Source organism: Corvus cornix, chromosome 1A (genome assembly GCF_000738735.6).
Source record: "Corvus cornix cornix isolate S_Up_H32 chromosome 1A, ASM73873v5, whole genome shotgun sequence".
Classification (NCBI taxonomy): domain Eukaryota; kingdom Metazoa; phylum Chordata; class Aves; order Passeriformes; family Corvidae; genus Corvus; species Corvus cornix.
In genome coordinates this window covers 73,460,772-73,482,872 of record NC_047057.1, presented here as the reverse complement: position 1 = coordinate 73,482,872, position 22,101 = coordinate 73,460,772, and the positions used below count along the sequence as shown (strand labels likewise).

At 47.0% G+C, this 22,101-nt stretch overlaps 1 protein-coding gene across 9 annotated transcripts in view; it reads right to left on the bottom strand.

Moving 5' to 3' along the window:
- LOC104692232 (sodium- and chloride-dependent betaine transporter) overlaps positions 1-22,101 on the bottom strand; it is a 53,773-nt gene that overhangs the window by 8,022 nt on the left and 23,650 nt on the right. For 5 of the 9 annotated variants that reach the window (XM_019288649.3, XM_019288643.3, XM_010404089.4 and 2 more), the window contains 9 exons: positions 19,180-19,314; positions 17,626-17,729; positions 16,059-16,183; positions 15,686-15,798; positions 14,812-14,949; positions 13,441-13,543; positions 7,132-7,232; positions 5,884-6,054; positions 399-2,779 (listed from right to left, as the gene is read on the bottom strand). In XM_019288649.3, the coding sequence (XP_019144194.1) occupies positions 2,636-2,779; positions 5,884-6,054; positions 7,132-7,232; positions 13,441-13,543; positions 14,812-14,949; positions 15,686-15,798; positions 16,059-16,183; positions 17,626-17,729; positions 19,180-19,314 (1,134 nt within the window). In that variant the 3' untranslated portion in view covers positions 399-2,635. Of the gene's footprint in view, positions 1-398; positions 2,780-5,883; positions 6,055-7,131; positions 7,233-8,669; positions 13,239-13,440; positions 13,544-14,811; positions 14,950-15,685; positions 15,799-16,058; positions 16,184-17,625; positions 17,730-19,179; positions 19,315-22,101 lie in introns of those variants that run through there. The other 4 variants (XR_002046523.3, XM_019288645.3, XM_019288651.3 and 1 more) reach the window with 4 other exon arrangements.

The following is a 22,101-nucleotide window of genomic DNA, read 5'->3' as shown; positions in this document are numbered from 1 at the left end:
GACCTGTCACATGCATGCAGCAATGCCTGAGATATTTGTGTAAATTTAACAAACCACTACTTGGTCTCTAATTGTGCTGGGGGTCTCACAGCAAAAAACAGCCACTGGTGGCATTTTCCCCTGTTCCCTCAGCTGGGTGTATGCGGGTGTTTTTAGTTTTTAAAGGAAAGGGAATTAAATGACACTGGGTCACTGAGCTTTGACTTAAAATTCCTGAAACTTTGTCAATTCCATCCAAAGAAACTGGATTAATTTCCTGATCCTGGGAATTCTATGATTGCTTTCAATGGACACAGCAATCTCTGTGTCTGTTGAAAAAAATCCTCTGCCTTTATTAAAGTAAGTTGCTTCCTGGCAGAGGTGGGACGCTATTGTCAGAATATACATAAGGAACAGAGGAACAAGTTCATGTAGTGTTTATTTTCAATAACACGGCCCCACATTTGTGTTCCAAACCGAAAAGTTGTTTCTGTCTAGGACTTTTGTGGTGTTACTCAACTGCCTCAGAAAAAGAAGTGAACACATCTCCACAACTTCTCTGACAGCACCACACTACCTTACATCTCAAAGGCATGGCAGCAGGAGCAAAGGGGCTAAATGTCCTACCAAGGATTGTGCAAGAACCAAGACTGGGAAGGAGCTGCTTGTCCCACCAAATCATGAGCAACACTGGTGGGAGGGAGAGGAAAAATCATCAAACTACTTACCATGAGGCCTGACTGCAAGCCTCTGGGTGCTAAGCTCTTCCCACAGTATTTGCAGCATGACATCCAGCTCTTTAAAAAAATGAAAATACAATAAATGGTGTCCTATGTGGTGCTGCAGTCCTTTGCAGGGAATGTGAATGAGGTTTGCCAGCTTTCTCCACCTTCCACAGTAAAACATTTCCAATCAACTGATAATGTCCCAGAGAGGTACAAATTCTGGTACTTGACTTTCAGCGTTCATTTCACCAGCAGTTTGCAGTTTTTCGTTTTTAAAGGAAAGGAAATTAAACGGGGAAAAGATTGCCCTATGCTAATTCTCCAGTTAAACTCAGAGGAAGCTGCAGCAGATAAGGTTCCCATAGCAATTGGAATAGGTACCGAGCCACGCAGATGAGGCCCGATTTCCCCCCTTGCTTTCAGCGCCGGTCGTTTATCTCCACACAGCACGGGGAAAAGCAATTACTTGGAACAAGGAACAAGGGAAAGGAACCTGTGGCATCTGTGATTCATTTTGATGGCCATTCTCTGGCGTGGTTGGATGCACCAATATTGCAGCACAGCCGTGCACCAGCACGTGTACCCTTGACCGCAGCAGAGCTCCTGGGGTGCATGCTGCCACTGGCTTTTCTGGTGGGTTTAGATGTGAAATTTTGACAGGCATTGAAGCAGGATTTGGCAGGGAGCTTTACAGCCCCAGCCTCCACAGGACAGAGTCATCTGGCATTGCACCAAACCCCGCATCCAAACACAATTCCTCCCACCCATCACATCACATTTTTGACTACCCTGGCAACAACCAACCTTTAATTTGACAAAATCTGCTTCCAATGAACCCATCTTACCTATTAATTTTGCTTTATCTTGCCTGAGCTGATGATTGTTGCGCCTGATTATGTCTTCCTTGTCCCCTGAGCAGTCATCTGCAGCAAAGCCAAGGGAGTGCAATCATTCTCCCACCCTCTTCCCAAAGCTACTCTGCAGCACAGGATCAGGCCTATCAACTCCTTCATTAATTTCTCTACAAAATGCCCCAGCAGTGCAGTTAAATCTGTGGGCGTGCAGTCCTCAGGGTCTCATTTTCCCAGCTGTGCTGCAGCTCTTTTTTTTTTTACCAACTGCTCTGGGACTTTTCTTGCACTCCATGAATTTTCTGAAAGAATTGTCAAATATTCATCGGTTTCACTCTCGGATGCGTTTTCACTGGGCCGTGTAGTTTTGACCAACATCTAGTCCCCTAGATAGTTATTCCTTACCCCCTTTTCCAGACTGAGACTGCCTTGAGATCCATCATCATCAACTACGATGGCGTTGAGCACTCTGTCACTCCTTTCCCTTCCAGTGACAGCTGAAGCTGTAACTACTGACACTGCAGCCTCCTTTTATCATTGGCTATGATATGTTCCTGGCTCTCTCTCCCTTGCACATAGGTCACCTAGCAATGCACTTTCCTTTGTCATCCTCCAGCTTCTTATGAACTACTGAACCAACTTACTTATTTCCTGTGCCAATGCCCCATCATTTTGTGCTTTTGCACCCCTAACTTGGTTCCTTCACACCTTTAATCTCTGCTCTCCTTCACCACTCTCACCACTGTGGTTTCTTTTCCTCCTCCCAACAAGAACACACTTTTTTTTCCCCTTTTTTCTTTTTTTGCTACAATGTTGTTTTTCTCTTCCTAACCTGTGTCAGTACTGAAGGGCACTTCTGACAAAAGTGTGCTGCACTCTCCACAGCTGCTGACGAGAAGAGTTGTCCCCAAGGTGTAAAAGAAATGCTGTTCCCAGTGGGTGCAACCAGCTGTCTGGAAGGAGAGGGTGTCCCAGATGCTTCTGTCACAGATGTGAAGGAATGAAGGGAAGAGAAAAGAAACCACTTTGGGAAGCAGAGAGCAAATCAGTCTGGGTTATGGAGGAAACATCCCAGATGCCTTAGAAGTGGGTTTCTCTCTCTGTGATGATCACCTCCTGGACCGGAGGAGACCATCCCTCGCGCCTCAGCTCTGACGGCCCCGCCACGTGCCGCTTCTTCGGCTGCGGCAGGTCCTCCGCCGGGGAAATCAGCTGCTTCAGTCGCTGTGGAGAGGAAGGCGCTGTTAATTAAGCTGATGAGCAAACTGACAGCCAATAGTGATCCACAACCATTGCCGGGGGCAAAGGCATCTAGAGAGCCAATGCTCCCAGCTCCCTGTTCCTCTCCTGCCGAACGGCCGTGAAACAGAGAAGGAGAGCAGCTTTGCTTCACCTGCTCTCTGACAATTATTCTGCCCCTGAGCTCAAATCTGGGCTGTGGACTGATAATCTGATGTACAGTGCTCCTCACAGACCTGCTGCTGTGAGGGAGGATGCCAGCAGTTAGCACCACAGACATTGTCTGTGGCAATGGGAAAAACACCATAAAGCATTGCTTTTCCTATACCAAGTAACTTTCCCTTGATTTTGGTGGGAGCTGTGAAGCCTTTCAAACGGACTGATCATCAGATGCTGGGCATCTCCTGCTATGATCCAAAGCAGGGTGGTAGGCGATACCTACCTCAGTGGCATTTCCCAGGTAAAGCAGTCCCTCTGCAGACTGGCTCCTGCCCCAGACCATCCTCAGCTCCCCTCTTCCAGTCAGCCAGACTGTGCTGGTGAAGGCAGGGCTTGTGGGCTTGTGAGGCAGCTGCCTGCCCTTAGTTCCCTCTGTCCTGTGCAATGCAGAATGCTACAGGCTGTTCCGCACACATGTATGCAGTGTTGTGACAACTTTGGGGAGTTTATTCTTAAAAAATGAAAATATCTTTGACCTCTTCAGCAAAAAATGCTGGTTCTCAGCGACAGCTGCAGTGAATTTCTGCTCTTCTTCATCCCATTTTTTAAGTCACTCTGGTGCCACACAACTTCCTGAGCTCCTGGTTTCCTCCCAAAGCCTAGTAACGATGTCCTGCAGCTACCTGCCAGCTCCATGGGACAGCCTATCATTTCCCAGCTGAAACCTGACTTTCACAGTTACTAACTTTTTCCATCACAAGCTGTTCAGGACAGTGCATGCTCCTCCCATGCAGAGTGCATCACAAGCAGAGCATCCATGCTCCTTGGATTCATTTTAGTGCTCCCACTCCTTGTGAAGTGTCTGTCAGAATCACAGATTTTGTTCATTTATTCAAAACTATTTGCCCTGTGATTTCCAAAATTGACCTTGGTCTGCAGCAGTTCTGTGGGCACTTCATGGTGAGTTTTTAGTCTTTGGAGCTCGAGCTGTCTTAATCAGGCACATTAGGAACCAGCATTTGCATTTCTTGGTCAGTCAAGTGTAACAAGAGGAATCAGTTTGTTGCAGTGACTGATCATAATTACCAATTACAAACTTGCTTTCAGTGAATGGTCTGCAATATTCAAAGACTCTGTTCCTAGAAACATCTGTGTCAGGAAATTAATTCACTACAATTCTGGAGTGTGACCGGAAAAAGACAACAGGTACATCTTGAGAAAATTTGTTTTAAAAACAGGTACAGCTATCCCAGAAGGTATTTTGTGGCTGGCTTTGATTCTCCCCTGAATCAACCCAGGTTTAGCAGCCAATACCTTCCCACACACCTGAACCGCATCCTTGGAAATTTCTTCATCCTAATGTAGCTGAGGAGTCCCTGGAAATGTCAATTAATAGAATGTAAACAAGGACAAACTGAAAACCCCTTGATCAAAACAGGCCAAATCTATTCCTCAGGTGTGCTCTACAATGAGCATTAACACTCTTCACAGCAGCATTTCGGTCCAAGGGCTTGAAGCACTTGGCCCCTGGTGAGAGATAGTGCTTGTTTAGCAGGCAGGACATGTGGGCAATTACTTCTCTGACAGCTCCAAGGCCTCATTTAGACATAAAAAGCTTCTGAGCTGTGGGGAGTCAGACATGTCAGCCACCCCGTCAAACTCTTCAAACCAGCCATGCATCATCACTAAATGGCCCAGAGCACAGGAAAATGCTGTAGGAGGTGGAACTCGAGGTGTGAACTTGGAGCAAATCATACCACAGCACCCTGGATTCCCCTGCAGTTCCTCATGTTGGGAAGTGTACACCTTCCAGCTCCCTTCCAGACTCATAATCTCTTCATGTCTGCCAACAGCAACCAGGAGGCCAAAGGGTCAAAGGCAGCTAAACAGGAACTATTTTAGTGCAAAATTCTTCTTCTCTGGCCTCCTGCCTGCATGGCTTATGCCTCTGTCAGTGTTCCACTGAAGACTTCAGTCGCTACCAGTCCCATCTGGACCTTGTTCTGTATCTTTTCCTGAGCCTCAGAACAGCATTAGCCCCCTCTGCCACAACTCCTGCCTCTCCCTATTAAGATTCTTATTTCCAGTCAGTAAACAGGAGCCACTGTGAGCACAGATTCACCTTCCCTGAGACAATGGAACAAATGAAGACTACCTGTACCCAGCCCACCCCTGGATGTGTTGGCAATGCAAGGCCCTCCTCTCCATGAGCCCACCATGTGACTGTCACACCTACACCACAGCCACAGGGATGCTCTCATCCCCTGTTCACCTGCTCCCTCTGCCCACCCCACCCTCCAACCAGCTGCAGTGAGAATGGGGAAGGACCAGAAGAGAAATTGTGTAGAAATTTAGATGTACTGTACATCACTCAGGTGTTTCTTCATGGGTCAGGTGAGGTGTCATCTCCATGGTACCATCTCCCTAGATACAGTTCTTCCTAGGACAAGGACAAAGATGTCTACAGTGAAAGAGGACAGGCTCGGGCATGGCACAGGGTAGAGCCTTACAGCTCTGTGAGCACATCCTCTTTAGTAACTATGGGTAACTTCTTTTTTGAAAATAACATGGTCCTGACCCAGGGCTACAAGAGACAAGAAGTAAAGGCGAAACAGAACCTGTTTTTGCACTTGGTTTGCATTGGTATCTACTGCATATATACTACATATATGTCCATATATTGCACTGCGCATGATGGTGCAACACCACACAGAAGACTGCACATCTGATGATCAGCCTGGGAGCTGTGCTGAGACCCTCCCAGCTCTCCCAACTGCCAACGAGAGCTACAGAGCATTCTGGGGAGGGGCCACTCTCACCAGCCCTTGCCTTCTCAGAGGAGAAATGTGCCAGGTACCTCCTCCCTGGGGCTCATCCTGAACCATCTGTGGGAGCAACAGCAACACGCCCAGTGACCACAATCTCAGTACCTGTTTCAGGGGTCCTTTGGTTTTCAGAAGGATGAAGATGGCATAGAGAGGAATACAGACCATGGAAGAGAGTGCCATCAGCCAGCCTACCACGTAGCCCCAGGGTGGGTACTCGTAGGAATTGTTGTATTTCAAGGGTGTGTACTTGATCAGGGAAAACAGGAAGACGCCCTGGGGAGCAGAAAACACAAACATAAGGAGAGCCAAGGGGCAGTGAGGCCCAGCAGCCTGGCCACCTTGCAAGGACTGGCTGCCCTGCAAGGGTGGCAAGGGTGTTCTGCCTTGCATGAGCCAGCAGGGACCTTGCTGGCTGCAGAGAGCAGAGCCTGGTGCATGCTGGCTGCACGAGGAGTTCTCAGAGCCAGGGCCAGGCATCTCTGCAGTGTAAAGCCTTCAGGCTTCTGCAGAGTTCAAATAAGCGAAGTTGGAAGCAGCATTGAGGGTCCAGCAACATTGAGATAGCAATTTATTCATATCAAAGACAAAAATTTTTGTTCTTCCTGGCAGAAAGACTTCAGAAGAACCACACAGGCACAGATTTACCCCTCCTGGGGCTCTCTAGCTACAGAGCTCTCAGACAATTTGGGCTGGTTTAAAAATTTCCCAAATCTTCAAGTCCTGCTGAAGCCTGGGGACAAACAACTAGGAATCTTTTGTAAGTTATAGTTATAGATCCCATCTGTGTTCCCACTGAGGTCAAAGAAAACAACTCTCAACATCAGATACAAAACCAGAATTTGGCTCAGAAAGCATGTAAAAGTCAGTGGAGCAAGACTGGACACAAATTCAAAACAGGCAAGAACTTGCCTGAATTTGGGTGCATTTTCTTTAAACACAGTCACAGAAGTTTTGGAAGAGATTTAGTAACATAGAAAGCCAATGGCTATAGAAAGATATTTCTGAACCATGGGCAGTCCCAGGAACACAGGCTGAAGCAAGTTTTTCAGAACAGGGTAATTCTCACTGGTCTTCTATTCATAGGTAATTTGACCAAACCTCTCCAGGCTTTGAGGATACATTTCCTTTTGCCTTCACAATACACAATTGGCTTCTCAGGCTCAAATAATTTTCCAGGCAAAACAAAAGGCTTTACAAAGGAAATAAATGGCTACCTCAGCTATGGACAAGCTTCTGCTTCTCCACAGCAGTTTAAAAACTTTACAGCAGCACCTTGGAGATAAGTCAGCCTTTTCTTCTGAGAATTTGGGGACCCAGAGTGCCACATCATGATGTCATAATTGCACTTACCAAGCACAGACCCGGGGTGAACACCAGCCAGCAAATCTTGATCAAGGGCCACGGCCGGAAACCAATCATGTCCTCAATGTTGTCGTAGAAGCGGTTGGCACCTTGGCCACCAACCAGCACAAAGTCAGAGGTCAGATTGGTTTTGTTTCCTTCAACCACTATTCACATCAGATCCCAAACTTTCTTTATCCTTGGTGTTTACTCCTGGTGAAAACATGGCTATCCTAATAATAGAGCAGCAGGTGATGGGGTTTTCTGGGATTGAAAAGGCCCATCTGTGGCTAAATAGAGATGGAGAGGCTTAATTTCATCCATAAGTGTCAGAAAGATCGACACTGAAGAAAAGCACAGTTCCTCAGACAGCAGCAGCTCTTAGTGAGAGGATGCAGCCCATGCACTGGTAAGGACTGCAAAAGGAAAAGTGGAGTTCCTGGTTTACAGAGAAGCAAGGGAAAGCTCGTGCAGGTTGAGCACATGGGATTGTGCGAGTCCAGAGTGCTAAAAGGAACAAAGAGAGTGGGGAATGCCTAACAAAACCCTCTCTTCGTAAATAAACGTGCTGGTATACCAGGGAAGTCATGTCAAGAATCACGACTGAGGTGGGCAGGACCCCTGTCATCAAGACCCTGTCTTCCACAGAATATTTTATTATTGGCATAAACTCTGAAAACCTGGCAATTAAAATGCCTCTGAAAACCAAATCTTCCATCTGCAAGTGCTGCTGTACTGTCTGGTGAGAGCTGTCTGACGGGTGTCTGATCTCCTTTTCACTGGTTTCACTTACTGGGTTACTTTGTTCACAGCGTGTGGGATCCACCTAAATCTCATGGTGCCCTGGAATGGGATACAGTTCAGAAAAGCACCTAGAAGTCCTGCCACCAGCCAGATTCTAACCATTGACTCTTCCCAAGCCAAAGCACAGAGGGCAAACATATGCAATGGCATAGAGGAGACAACAAACTACAGATGGATTTCAGCAGACCTTGCAATAGGCTCTAGGATGTCTCCAAGTATCAGGAGCCTAATGTTGGCCAGAAAGAGACGTAAAATGAAGAAAAATCAAAAAGTCATTTATAAGGTGCCCGAGCACCTTTCTAACCACAGCTAACCAGATATACCAGACTGCCTCAGGCAAAGTAAGATGACAATATTGGACAAAAAAAATTGAGCTAGTCTGTCCAGAAAAACGGCTACCAGTTAAGCACCTCTGGGATGAAATAATACCGTATTTGTCTCGTTAAAGTTTTATCTTGGTGCTTAGCTGATAAAGAAGGATTCTGCTTTTGGGGATGTTCATCTGTGAACTCATGGTCAGGTCAGTTCCCAGTTGCAAACGTGGTAAGATTTTGCTTCTTTATATCTCAACACCAGAGGGCTGGACTGGGCAAAATATGTGCCTGTAGAACTGGCCACACTTGTGAATGTTTGGAGTTTGGTGAGTTGTATTGTGGTTTGTGGGTTTTTTGTCTCAGAATTACATTCTCATATTACGTTTCCTTTAAATATAGTAATTCTACAAAAGCACATTATGTGTGCTGCTTTTTTTTTTTTTTTTTGTAATTCTTTGCATTATTTTCTATATCCCATGACTAATGCTTGCAGAAAATCTCTTTTAAACCCAGCTTTTTGAATTATTTGGTGGAGGGGGGAAGCAGGAGGATAGTTCTTTGAACACCTCTTGGTGTTGAGTTGGCAAGTTAAAAACCCGCCTCAAGCAAAGACAACAAGCTGTGGTATATCAAGGGACATGCAGCCTTGTGTGGGAGCCCAGCCTACACCAGAGAACTTCCAAGCTGTAAATACCATGAGGCTTCAGATAGAATTTCTGAAAATATATTGGGGATGAAAGGAGGTGAGGTATATAAAATTAATTTTGCCAAAAAGCCGAAATCTTCCACAGGGTGGGGAAAAAAAAAAAGAGATATAGATCATGTGAATGGCAGTTTAGAATATAAGCACAGCACAGTGTCTTCCACAGAAACACACTGCCATGTCAGACATATGACAGATAAATTAATTCATAATACAGCTTCATGGCAGATAAAGTTTCCCTGCCAATATGGATCTAGGATCTAGTCAAAGAGACATATCAGTTAAAGAAATATGAAAATGCTAAACAAAAAGAACACACACACACATCCATCCCCCAACAAGAAAAAAAAAATCCCACAACTTATGTTGTTAATTATGATGTGCCTCCACCTGTCCTTGTCCCTTTTCTCTGTAGGACAACCGCCAGGTCCTAAATTTCCATGGCCTCTATGGCAGTCAGAGGGTGATGTGATGAAACACAATGGGGACTGACATGAATGTCCTCAGAGAGTATATGAACAGGAAGTTTTACATAGTCTACACTTCACAGGCAGATGAAAAAGTAATCAAGCTTAAGAAGTCATCAGTTCAACCACTCAACACTGGGTTGTTGAGCAAATTAGAAGCTGGAGGACACATACTGGAGCAATGTGCCTTTCCTTCCCAGCACATTAGAAAGCTTAGATAAAGTTCCTGCAGAGAAAACCATAAAAACTTCCCCAAAGAGATTTCTGTTGGAGTGCACAAAGATGTTTGCTTCTATCTCCAATATTTCAAGACAAGGAGGAATGGGATGCAGTCACTGGACAGCTAACCATGAATGCTAGTACCACTTCCCTTGTGCAGATCAACCCCATATACCTTCAAAGTGGTTGTGTGCTCTTCTGACAAATCATTTTGCCACGTAAATGCACAGGAATAAATTTCACAGGAACCTAACTAGAGATTTGCTAACATCCTTATCTCTTGTCCTTATGGAGCCCTTCTCATTTTACTCAGCTTATAAAAACAGCAAATGAGGCCCAAATTAAAAGGGACAAAGATTGAATTTTACTTTTAGCATATTTGAAAAACAGTGAGTTTCACAGTTCTGCTAGTTCGGAATCTATAAAAACTCTCTCCCCGTTTTATCTCCCAAGTTACATTTATTTGCATTCATCTATATCGAATTTCACCCACAACATTCCAAAAGGTGATGACCGTGGCTCCACGCCACAGTACCAAGCGTGTATCTGCTCCCTCTCTGTCTCAAACCTGCAGCATCAACACCTGCACCAGGTCTGTGCAAAGAGCCAGCAACAGAGGCATCCTGGCACCACAGCTGCACATCCCAGCACCACGGCCGCGCATCCTCTGCGTACCAGGCGCACAGAGCAGACCCGTTATGGCCCATAAGGAAGGTTGCTCACAGCCAGCGCATCTGAGAGCATTCAGCACACAGAGCCAGAGCAGGCCCAACAGGCAGGATCCAGGCAGGAGGAGGCTGCCATGCCACGCCACGCTGGGAGCCACGCTGCATGTGAGCAATGGAACCAGAGAAAGATTTATCATAGCACAACACGGGTTTACCCCAGGGTCACCCACAGGTACCCTCTGGCATCAGTTTGCTTTAGCTGTGTAAACAGCCCTAGTGATTTCAGCCCCGGCTCTCCTATAGTAACGGAGGCCCTTGCTTTCTCCCAGAACAGCTAATCCTAATGTGCATGCTGTGACTGCCTGGAGAATCTCCTCTGCAGCACATTTTGGTGGCATCACGTTGTGAATCTCAAACCCCAAGCCTGCTTATAGAAGGGCTGTCTGTCCCAAAGTGGGAGGGAGAGAGGAGAAGAAGCAGGGGGACACCAGAATCCCTGCAGCACTCTCCTCTAGATCAGCAGGTCCAATGCTGTACAATCCTTCCACAGGCAGGGAGCAGTACAGGGGAAATCCTCAGGTCTTTGGGAGAGCAGCTGCCTGGCAGCAGGGGGAAGCTGCCAAGTGGTGGGTGGTTGGCGTATGTGCTGGGAGAGGGGAAACTCAGAACGCATATTTGTGTTAGCAGAAATGTTGTAATTCTTCACAGTGTAAGCAAGAGGCTCAGCCCTGCCAGTTCTGAGGCTGGGGAAAAAAGGCCTTTAATCAGTGCTAGTCACTTTTTTCCCCCACTATAATGCCTCACGTCAGCCCTCTGACTACATTTTTGACCAGAATTACCCCAGTGGATGCAAAGCAGAATGTCAAGAGGGTAAAATCCCACTGTGTGGAGTGTGGCACAAATGAACCCATGGTTGTGAGGAAAAGGGTCACTTCTCTGTCCCCAACTACTCCATCTCCCTTTAAGGCTGCTGGGGCAGCATCACCTCTCCTGTTACTCATTGTCTGCCATTGCTCCTCTCCATGGGTCATCAGAAAGGGCATGTGGCCTGTGTGACTGTAAAAGTGGCATTAAACACCAAAGCATAATTCAGTTTAATCAATTAACCTAGCATGGTGATCCCCATCCTGTCACAGACGGATGGGGATCTCCATGCCCCTTTAATCCCAGAAGGACTGGGCAGAAGCTGACTCAAATCTGGCCAGGGTCTGCTACTGCAAGCTGTGAGGTGAGCTTCCCTTGAAGGAAATCTTTCTAAAATAAATCTCTCTTAGGGATCTCTTGCATTCCCTAGAGCTCGAGACGAAGCAGCTGGACCAGTCACCCTTTCAGTAAGAGAGGAGTTTATCCAAACCAGCAATTGACTCCTGCTCTACATGAAGCATTTGGAGAAACTGGTAAGCCCTTCACCAGCAACTGCACTGCAGCCAGTGCAACCTCTATAAAACTGTAAGCACCAAAAGGAGCACACAGGGACTGACTGCCCATAACAAAGCAAAGGTGGCACCAAATGGAATTGGCAGGTGGCAGATTTAGAATGAGGAAATGAGAGTGACTCCTCACACAACACCTGAGAAAGCCATAGAACTCCTTGCTGCAGCATTTTGTGGATGATAAATGCTTAGCCAAGTCAACTGGAAAAAAATAACAGAAGAGAAATAAATAGATTTCGCTTCTGGCACTGGAAATTCCTGGGCAACAAAATGAGTATTGCATCTGGTTTTAGGATACCCAGCTCAAGAAAGACGTGTAGCTGTCAGAGTGGGTCCAGAGAAGGACCGTGAAAACTAAGAGTGGACTGAAACACCTGTCCTGTGAAGACACACTGAGAGAGTTTGGGCTGTCCAGCCTGGAAAAAAGAAAGCTCCAGGGAGACCTTGTTGCAGCCTTTCAATATATAAAGGGGGCTTGTAGAGACATGACAAGGGCTAACAGTTTTAAATTGAAAGAGGAGAGGTTTAGAGTGTATACAAGGAAGAAATTTTTGACTCTGAAGATGCTGAGACACTCGAACCGGTTGCCCAGAGAGGCTGTGGATACACCACCATTGCAAATGTCCAAGGCCCAGCTGGACAGGGCTCTGAGCAACCTGGTCAAGTGGAAAGTGGCCAAGAGGGTGGACTAGATGACCTTTAAAGGTCCCTTCCAAAACAAACCGTTCTCTGGTTCTATAATAAGTTGTGAAAAGCTGAAGAACATTCACAGAGAGTATCACTCCTAATTTTTCTTCTATTGTATTCCTTCATGAGCTCCTGACCACTGAGACCCAATGTGATGCTGTGTTTGCAATCTTTCCCTGAGGCTATGATGGCAATGCTGCTTGAAGTAGTTGGAACCAGCAGATGTGTGACCATGGGATGTTGAGGTCTGGTCTAAGCTGGCATCTACTGCAGCTGTGCACAATCCTTACAGCTATGAGGCTCCTGTAGTTCCATGAAGCAAAGAGAGGGAGCAGCTGCTCTGCATCACACACAAGACTCTACCCAAAACCCATCAGCCTTGAACAAGCTTCAGGGAGAAAAATCAAAGCCTTTGTGCTCAGAAAGAGATCTCCCCATGGGATATCAGAGAAGACTCTTCTTACTGCACAGACTAACAAGCAGTTGGTTTCCTCCTGATAGTTCATGAAGTTCAGTTTTATCCTGCTCCTGACTGAGTAGTTAAGTTACAGACTTCACTGAGAGCCAAAGCAGTCCCTCCTGTTTCTTTTCTGAGTGCCATCACAGCCAGGATAAACAGGAAGCAGGAATCATCACAGAAGTAGCACATAGCAGGTTTTCATCCCAGCAATTTCTGTTAGATTAACTGGCAGGACTAAACTAAATGCACAGTGTAAGTAGACAGGGACAGACACCAAAGAACAGCAGTCACTCCTCTATAGCTGATTATCTAATTCAAAGGGCAGATGGGAAGAACAGCAAGGCAGTTCAATATGAGGCACCTATGGAGAAGGAAAAAACATTCCTAGTCTAAATGTGGAGCAATTAAGAAATGTTGCAAGGAAACACAGTGAAAACTAGACAAGAAAGAAGATAATTACAGCACTTCTTTGTCCCCTGAGGATCTTCTCTATCCACTCCCACTTCTCAACCCCCCATTCTTGCCTTGATAAAGAGCAAGACAGACTTTTGTCCTCCACTTACCATACACCCATCCTACACAGATGACTTCAAAAACAGCCAGGAAGAGCAGGCATGTGCCACTGGCAGCATAGTAGTCAAAGAGCTGGAAGATGTACATGCCACCCTGTTGAAGAGGTAGAGAAAACAGAGCCATGGCAAGACCATTCCACGTCAGGGAAAAATGGGTGGGCCAAGCAGAAGAATAGCAGCAGAAACACTGAACCTAGAGCAGGCAGGAGAAGACTCTGTTCCAAAAACACCATCAGGCCTGGTGGCAGGAGAGTTTTCATGCCTATTCTATGATACTTCTGGGCTAGGCAGGCTTCTTTGTGCATAAGAGCAGGAGCTGGTTTGTTTGGCTGTTTTTAAACAGTTAGGAAGTTTCCAGAATAATTTTTGACATACCATGTAGCAGTGCAGAACTTGGCACCCAGAAAATTGTGATCTTGAGCACCAGGATATTCAGATACCTCATTTTCCTTCATCCAACTTTACATACTACTCGTGGCCCAAGCTCTGCAATGGCAGAGGCTCATGGCTTTCCTGCTGCTTCTGACTTCAAGCTGAGCCCTGCAGAGTTGTCATCAGCTACCTGTACAGGCCCATGGATGATTTTCATGTGATTTCTCCAAGAGAAAGCCCCTCCAGGTCAAGCAGATGCTTTCAAATAATGCTGAAAGGGTCTAGACACACAGTGTCACTCAAATCGATTACCACAGGAGCTGCCTTCAGCCAGGATCCTGCTGGAGGATCATTTGTCTGTGTCTAAGGGGTTTAACAGGAATTAGCTGTCACTACAGAGCGCACGGAGGCAGCACAGGAGCTCTAAGACCCTCACCCAGGCTTGTGGTACACACAGAGCACAGCACAGCACCATGCAGGAAGAGGTGCAGCGTTTAGCTGCAGAGCAGTGCAAACACTGTGTGCCTGGCACCGCACCAGCACAGCTCTGCTCCTTCTGGTCCCCAGGATCACAGGCTTCCCACGGGCTCCAGCAGGGTTATGGCACAGCCATTACCCGCAGGCTCCTCTCCTGCTGCTCTGCTTTGTGTGGAAAGCAGCCAGCAAATGATCACTGCCCTTAGAAGAGCTTGTTTTCAAACAGCTCAGCTTGTTTTAGCTCCCAGGTCTGGTATTTGCATGAAGCCGTGTGTCAGGCAGCCTCTCTGGGCTGTGGGACCAGGGTCTCTGGAAGGCTCAGTGATGCAGTGAGTGCACCAGTGTCACACGGGGTCAAAGCAGCACTGGCTGTGAGAGACACCAGCTAATGCATTAGAAATGAGAAACAATTAACAGCATCAAAGACAAGCTTGCAGTCTCTGCCCAGACCTCCAGAGCTGTGTAGCACGGGGTTTGGTGATCAGCTGTACAACCCAGCTACTCCTTGCTTACCTCAGTGACCAGCAACAAGCCCAGCAGGTAGCATATGACTGCAATGGCCAGGATCAGCAGCTCCCGACGCCCCTTCTTCCGAAACACACCAGGGAACATGTCGATAATAGCTGTCACCATGCTTTCCACACAGACGAACTGCAGAACAAAACAGGTCAGAGAAATCAGTGTCTCTCCTTCCCCAAGCACGCACTTCTCCTCACTGTCCTTTTTGTCCTCCCACCACCCAAATCCTTATTTTTTTAATTTTTCTTTTCGTCTGTCTTGTTTCCACCAAGGGCCAGCAGAAACAGAGGAAAAAGACCTGGTTATCTGAGCACAAGGGCTGAGGTATTGCAGAGCAGAGCCTGAGCAAAACACCTGCCTGATGGACATGCGGGACACCCTCTGCTCCCCTCGTGCCCGCAGCAGGGCTGCACGCTGCACTCTATGGGGTTTGCTCTTGGCATAACAGGGGTATGGGTTTGTAGGAGGTGGGCACACCAGTGAAAAGAGGACACATGGATTGCTCTGGTGGGATGCAGCAGGGAGAAAACATCCCCATTCCCCATCCCAGACTGCACTGCTCGGTGCTGGGCCTCACTCTGTAGTGTGCACAGTTTTGGAGCTGGCACAGAGACGGGGGATGTAGCTGGGACACCCTCACACACACAGGGAGGAGAAGCCAGCAGAGATGCCAGCACATAAAACCACTGTCCTGCCATTGGCCCTGGCTCCAAGCTCCCACAGTGTTAAAGTGCTGCACACAATGTAGAGAACCTATTCAAGGTACCAGCAAAGCACATACCCACCTTACCCTTTCCAATGGCCATGGGGAGTGCTCAGGGTGGGGACAGGCACCTGCATGTTAGGTGAGGAGGAGAGTTTGCTGTACCTGGCTGTCCAGTCCCAAGAAGATCAGCATGAGGAAGAAGAGGCAGGACCAGAGCTGAGACACAGGCATCATTGTTACTGCTGTTGGATATGCTATGAAAGCCAGGCCAGGACCTGCCAACAGACCACAGGATGACCACTGCCCTGCAGTACAGAGTAAGCTCACATACTTCTTTCAAAGCTCCTATTGCCACAACTGCTGGCCCACCCACGGCTGAAAACTGTGTTGAGGAGTACTGGTCATGCAGACCTCTCTGCAGACACCCATAGTCATAGAGGATGTAGAGAACATCTTGGGTTTCACCTCAGAAGAGTGCCCTCCCCTTCAGGCTGTTTGTTTTCCCTTGGCTCTGAAGTCTCCCAGAAAAACTTACCTGATTCGGCCACTTCTGAGATAGGTACACCCTGCTCTCGAGCCATGAAGCCCAGCACAGAGAAAATGGCAAAGCCAGCAACAAAGCTGGTGGCACTGTTCAGGAAGCAGAGCGTGATGCAGTCCCTGCAGGAAGGAGGCCAGAGAGAAATGGGTGTTTCCTGCTGCAGAATGGATCCACTTAGGATCATGTCTGTACTCAGCTTCCCTGGTTGGACAGCACTAACCAAGAAACAGCAATGTTGTTCTTGAACCCACTCAGAAGTAAAAAGCTCAGAGCAGAGCCAAGAGCTCAAGAGTTATAGGACTATACATGGCATAGCGGGTGAACACAACCACACAACACATAGCAATAAAAAAACTGACAAGAGTCCAGAGAATAGTAAAACAACAGAGAAAATGAGGAAAACAGAAAATTAGAAGAGAAAAGAGGTTGCAAAAGTAAACATAGTCAAGAAAGAGGAGTATCTGAAAGCATGAACACATACAGGTTCAGCAGGTCTAGTAAAACAAGGGTAATAGGATAATAAAAATCCTCACCTGACAAGGGCTGTGTCTACACTGTCCTTATTAATTATGCTCAGGTGGAGGCTGGCATGTGCTATGCTACTTGTCCTGAAACTTATGTGCACTTGCTCCTTGTGAAAATTGGGCACCACTCTCAGCTGGCTGGGCTGGAAGCCCCATACCCCTGGATCCTGCCTGGGCAGCTGCTAGAACTGACCCACAGCATCAGCTGCTGTGGGGCACTGTGGGCACCCGGAGCTAAGCTGCCAGAACAAGGCACCTAAGGAATTAGAGGAAGGTGTCAGCACACTGCTTTATTGGTGACAGAAACATTTTGGAAGAGCCAGGGGAAAGTATTAACTGCCCAACCATAGCCATGGCAGCACCTTTTGGAGAACAAGACAGATGATCGATGTCTCCCAAGCACAATTCCATTTCACCATCTGTGCTGGAGAAATATGTGAAAGAATAACGAAGTCCCTGCTTCTCGGGGCTCTGTAGAAGGTGTCAAAAATGGTCCTGATAGCTCCACTGAGCTCCACGTCAGGCCATGGATAAAATAGATCTGTAATCCAAGGGCAAGGAGAAGGCCAGACAGACTTGATTAATCTCCTTGATAGGATCAAAAGGCCACTGGCAGTACATTACTCCGATGGTAGTAAAGCACTGGAGACAGAGGGCCCGGCCATCATCTTTGTACCACCTCCCCTGTGTCGCAGATGTGATGGCAGAGCTGGCCATGTCACCCCTGCCCATTCACTCTGCCAAAATAGACTGTGCTGTCTACACAGTGGCTGGAGACACTCTCCATTTTCATTCCTCCCTCTCCTCCAGTCTCTCGTTTCCACGCTGACTCGTGCAGGAAGCGCTATTTAAGCCATTTTCTGTACTCCTCTTTTCCCTCAGCCATTCTCCATCCCTGTGCTGAGTCCTCTGCAGCTTCTGCACTCTGAGCAGCTCATTAGTCACAGCAGCATGACCCAAGGTCTCCTCCTCTGATGCAGCTCTGTGCCCTCTGAGAAAATTTCCAGAAGGAAATGAGGAGTGCAGGCTCTTCCTACCTGTAACAGTTGTTGGTGTATTTGTTGTAGCTGCCCAGAGCTGTCAGGCACCCCTGGCAGATGGCGTAAGAGAAGAGGATCTGAGTACCTGCATCCAGCCAGACCTGGAACAGAGATCATCAGTGGTCTTCAGATCTGGCAACAAAATAAACAAATGGCTGTGCCCTGTCAACAATAACTCCTCCAGTCATGGAGAACAAACGCTGTGAGACAGAAAGGGGATCTGCAGCAAATGGAGAAACTCAGATACCTATCTGGAAAAACTGAGCTATAGGACTGGAAGTCCTTCAGGAGAAGTCTCTTGAGGAGACCGTATTTTCACATCCCACTCAAGGTGACACCATTTCTCCATCCCACACTTTTGCATTCAGGGTAGAGATGGCATCCCTGATAGCATGGCTCTGTCTGAAGCTGTCACTGCAGATGTCTGTGGTCCCTACATGACCCAGATGATTAATCTCCTTGCAGAGCCACTGGTGAGTCACCCCAAATGAGAGTGTGAGCAACAATCCGTGTACTCCCTTCCCTGCTCCCAGATCTAGTTTCCCACATCTCTGAGGCCACAGTGCAAGGTGAAGAGCAGAAAATTGCCCAGCTGAGAGACTGCAGGCCAGTCACCCACCCAGGCTCCCCTTTGCTCTGGCATTTCATGGGAAAAGCTGAGTGGGAGAGCTGGGCTCCATGGGAGAGCTGAACTGTGGGCTGAGCTGCAGCTCTGCTCTCACACAGTCCCAGGGAAAGCCCTGAGCTGGGAGTTTCAGGCAGGCAGGGAAACAGCCCACTTTTCTGATGGTCTCCAGGTTCCCCACTCATTCTCTTTTTCCTCTAAGCAGCCCCCAGCTGCAAACATCCCAGCAGCTGGAATTTGGTAGCCTTCAAAGAATCCCAGCCCAGGCACTGCTGCCTAAGTTCACACTGATTTCTCACAGATAGGTGGGTAGGCAGGAGCCCTTCAGGCACGGACACACATCCCACTTGAACTAAAGCCCTGCCTAAACTCAGTAGCAGGATCTCACTGAGGGTTTCCATGAGCTCCAACAACTGGTGGCAGGGATTGACCCTTTGGGCAGCCCCTGCCCCCGGCAGGTGGGACCAGCCCCCAGAACAGGTGAAGGGAACCCAGCTGGTCACAGCCCATGTCACATGCACGCCTTTGGTCTCTGCAAGCACAGGGACCCAAGGAGGGCCTTGATGGAGCCAAAGTGCTAACCAGGTCAGAAAAAAATTAAAAGCGATAGATTATATACCCCCTTCCTTAATTATCTGCATTTAAAAGCCAGGAAAAGTATCTGTTACATGCTAAATATTTGATACACTCTTCTGGTTTTGCTGAGCCCATGAGTGGAAATGACCTAATATACACACATGCTGCAGACCATGAGCAAAAAGGATATGCTGTTTAGGGGGACTAGACCCCTCTCAGAAGTTTTAAGGATCCTGGTTCATTGGTCTCCTTTCAGAGATGACAGCTAGATGCTCAGCTAGCAGCAGATCCCAAGGCCAGAGCATTGAGAACATTCTCGTGGCCAGCATTTGCCTGACACCATCCCTCACCTGTGGGTCTGCCAGCCTGGAGATGTCTGGCTTCAGGTAGAAGATGATGCCCTCAGCAGCCCCTGGCAGCATCACCCCTCGAACCAGCAGGATAAGGAGCATCACATACGGGAAGGTGGCAGTGAAGTAAACGACCTGCAGGGGCAGGGAAACAAGGGGAGAGAGGGTCAGCAGGAACGGGGGCAGGCATCACCTCATCTCACCCCACCCCAGCAAACGTCCCTGACTGCTTTTGGCTGTAGCTGCTGCTGCTAACATAGAAGAGGGGTGGGAAAGAAATTACATCTCACTGGTGGTTTAGTCAATTGACATTTTGTTCTTCATTCAAGACTCTGCCACTGGTTGCTCTGCTTTGTTTTCTCTTTCCAGTCAGTGTGATTTCCCTGCTCTCCAGCTGTTCCCTTCATCTTTCTAAAGCTGCAGAAGAAACCCAGATCTCTTCCTGTCACTGAGTTTTAACGAGGAGTTATTAAAATGGTCCTATGCCCAGCAAGAGTTTTCCAAATTAAACACCAACTTTTGCTGTCCAACTTGAGACACCTATGAGGGGTCTCATTTCCAGGAGTGCTCATGCATCACTCTCATCCCTTCAATGCCTCTGAGCTTACAGGTAAAAAATGGGGGCAACTCAAAGCCTTTAAAGAAAATGTAGACTTTTATTTTCATAATACCTATTTTTACTTCTTTTTGTGTGTGATGTAAATAGATATTACAGTAGAATTAATCATCTCTAAACCATTGCTCAATATAACCTACTCTTTTTTTCTATTTGCAAAATATTTGTCAGCAAGTTGCAACTTCCTAATATTTATTCATTACTAAATTCATCCAAGTAACGTGGAGGCTTGTTTACTCCATGGATTCATAGTGATGGGCCTAAAATGACTTTTTTTGTGCTTAGTAATAATTGGTCAAATAAGTCACAGTAAATGGTACTTTTGCTGTTCCCTGATTGAATGAGAATGGCAGTACTTTGGGCACAAGTATTAAAATCTACCTTCAGAAATCACTTTTAAGGAACATTTATGCACAACAGCTGAATGCATAAGGAAGAGAAACATAGGGCAAAATGAATAAAAGATAAAGGCTTTTAAAAGAAAATGAGTCTTTATGGAGTTATTTGAAATTATTGTCCTGAGGTCACTATGGTTGCTTTAAGTTTGGATTCCTTAAATCACAGAAACAGAAACATAAGGATCTGGCAGGGTTATCTCATTAGAGCAGCCTCTCAGGCAAGCACAACCTCCTGTTTAATCTGGAGCTGTTGAACAAAGTTATGCACCTACTCAGAATTCTTGGGTCTTTCCCACTGCTTATCTTAGTACGTTGTCAGCAAAGAAAAAGAGGGGAGCAGTTGAATTTTTTGACAGTGCCCCTGTAATACTCAAAATTACTGCCTGCAGAGAAGACAACTGGCCTGTTTGACCTGTAGTATATCTGGGGACAGAAACCCCTCCCTTAGTGTTGCACCACATCCATAACACCTGGCTGGTAAATAGCCAATAGCCCTGTATCCTAAAAATTTTGATGGAAAAGTCTTCTGTAGTCTCAGGAAGACCATTCCATTTATTACATGTAGCCACTGCTTCCTCTCACTTTCTGGTCTGGTTTTGCCAAACCAAATCAGCTAAACCAGCCTGACTGAGCTACTTAAGCTTTCGCCTTGTGCAGATAAGTTTTGCACACTGGGGCAGCACGAGGCAAAGGAGAAACTCAGTGGACAAGTCTGAGAGCTAAAGAGAACCTCGGGAGACTTAATTATTTTTCCATGCAGATCACAGCCTGTCGGACCCAATCCCTTGTGAAGATGGCACTGTGGTATTCAAATTAGGGGGCATCAGAGATTCAAGGTTTAAAATGCAGACCATCCATCACCTCTCCCCATAAATGTGGAGTCTGGCTCTCCTTCCTTGAGAAATGGTGGACAACAAGTCAGGACTAGCAAGAACCAGTAATCAGCAAAAACTGGGAAAAATCTAGTCAGGGGAGCAAGTTATCTCATTCTGTTGAAATGGGTGTCCAGTGCAGTTTTAAGGTAGCAGATGGGATTTGACACTGAAACACAGGTGACAAGTACGAAACGGAACACTTGTCAAGAGTAGTGATTTGAAGGAAGAAATCTGTTGCAGAAATTAGTTCCCTTCCTTTGCTATTGGGACATCTCCTGGACACCCACAAGACTAATCATCAATCATCATTAATGATCCACCATCTCATTGCAACTCCAGGAAAGAAAGAGGTCCTGAGCAAGTCAAGGCCATGGCAGTGCCCCTAACACCCAGCCCAAGGCATCAAACACTCACTCACCCCAAAAGGGGAATCAGTCCATCTGCTCTACAGGATGAACCTCAGGCTCATCCCAATTGGCTCCAGCCCCACTAGCAAAATGCAGAAAGTGACCAACTGACCCAAAACCCGCAGATCCAGAAGGAGCACAAAAGAGAGAACAAGGACACTTTTCCCACCCCAAGTGCTTTGCAGGACAAAGAAGCAGGAGAGATTCATTATCTTTTCACTGAGCTGGTTATAGGCAGCAGCTTGTCTGTTTTGCTCAAGTGTTTAATTATTGCCAGGGATGGGAAGTCTGCCACTGCAGAGGATCTTGTTAAAAACACCCTCAAGCCACAGCAGGACAACACAGTGGTGAGTGCATGATTCCCAAGGGCACTTGGGGAGTATCCATCAACCACTGTGGGTATCTGCAAGGGAAAATGTGACTCAAAACTCCCCTCAGTTCGCAATTCTTTCCCAATTCTCCCCTCCCTGATGGACCTACTCATTTATTCTTCCTCTTAGGGTTCAGACACAACTAGTGTATATCAGCATGGCCCCAACAGGTTTTAGGTTTCACTTTGGTGCTGTGTCTCCTGCCTCTACTTCATGTAGAAGGGAAAGAGATTGGGGAAGAAATATAAGATGGGT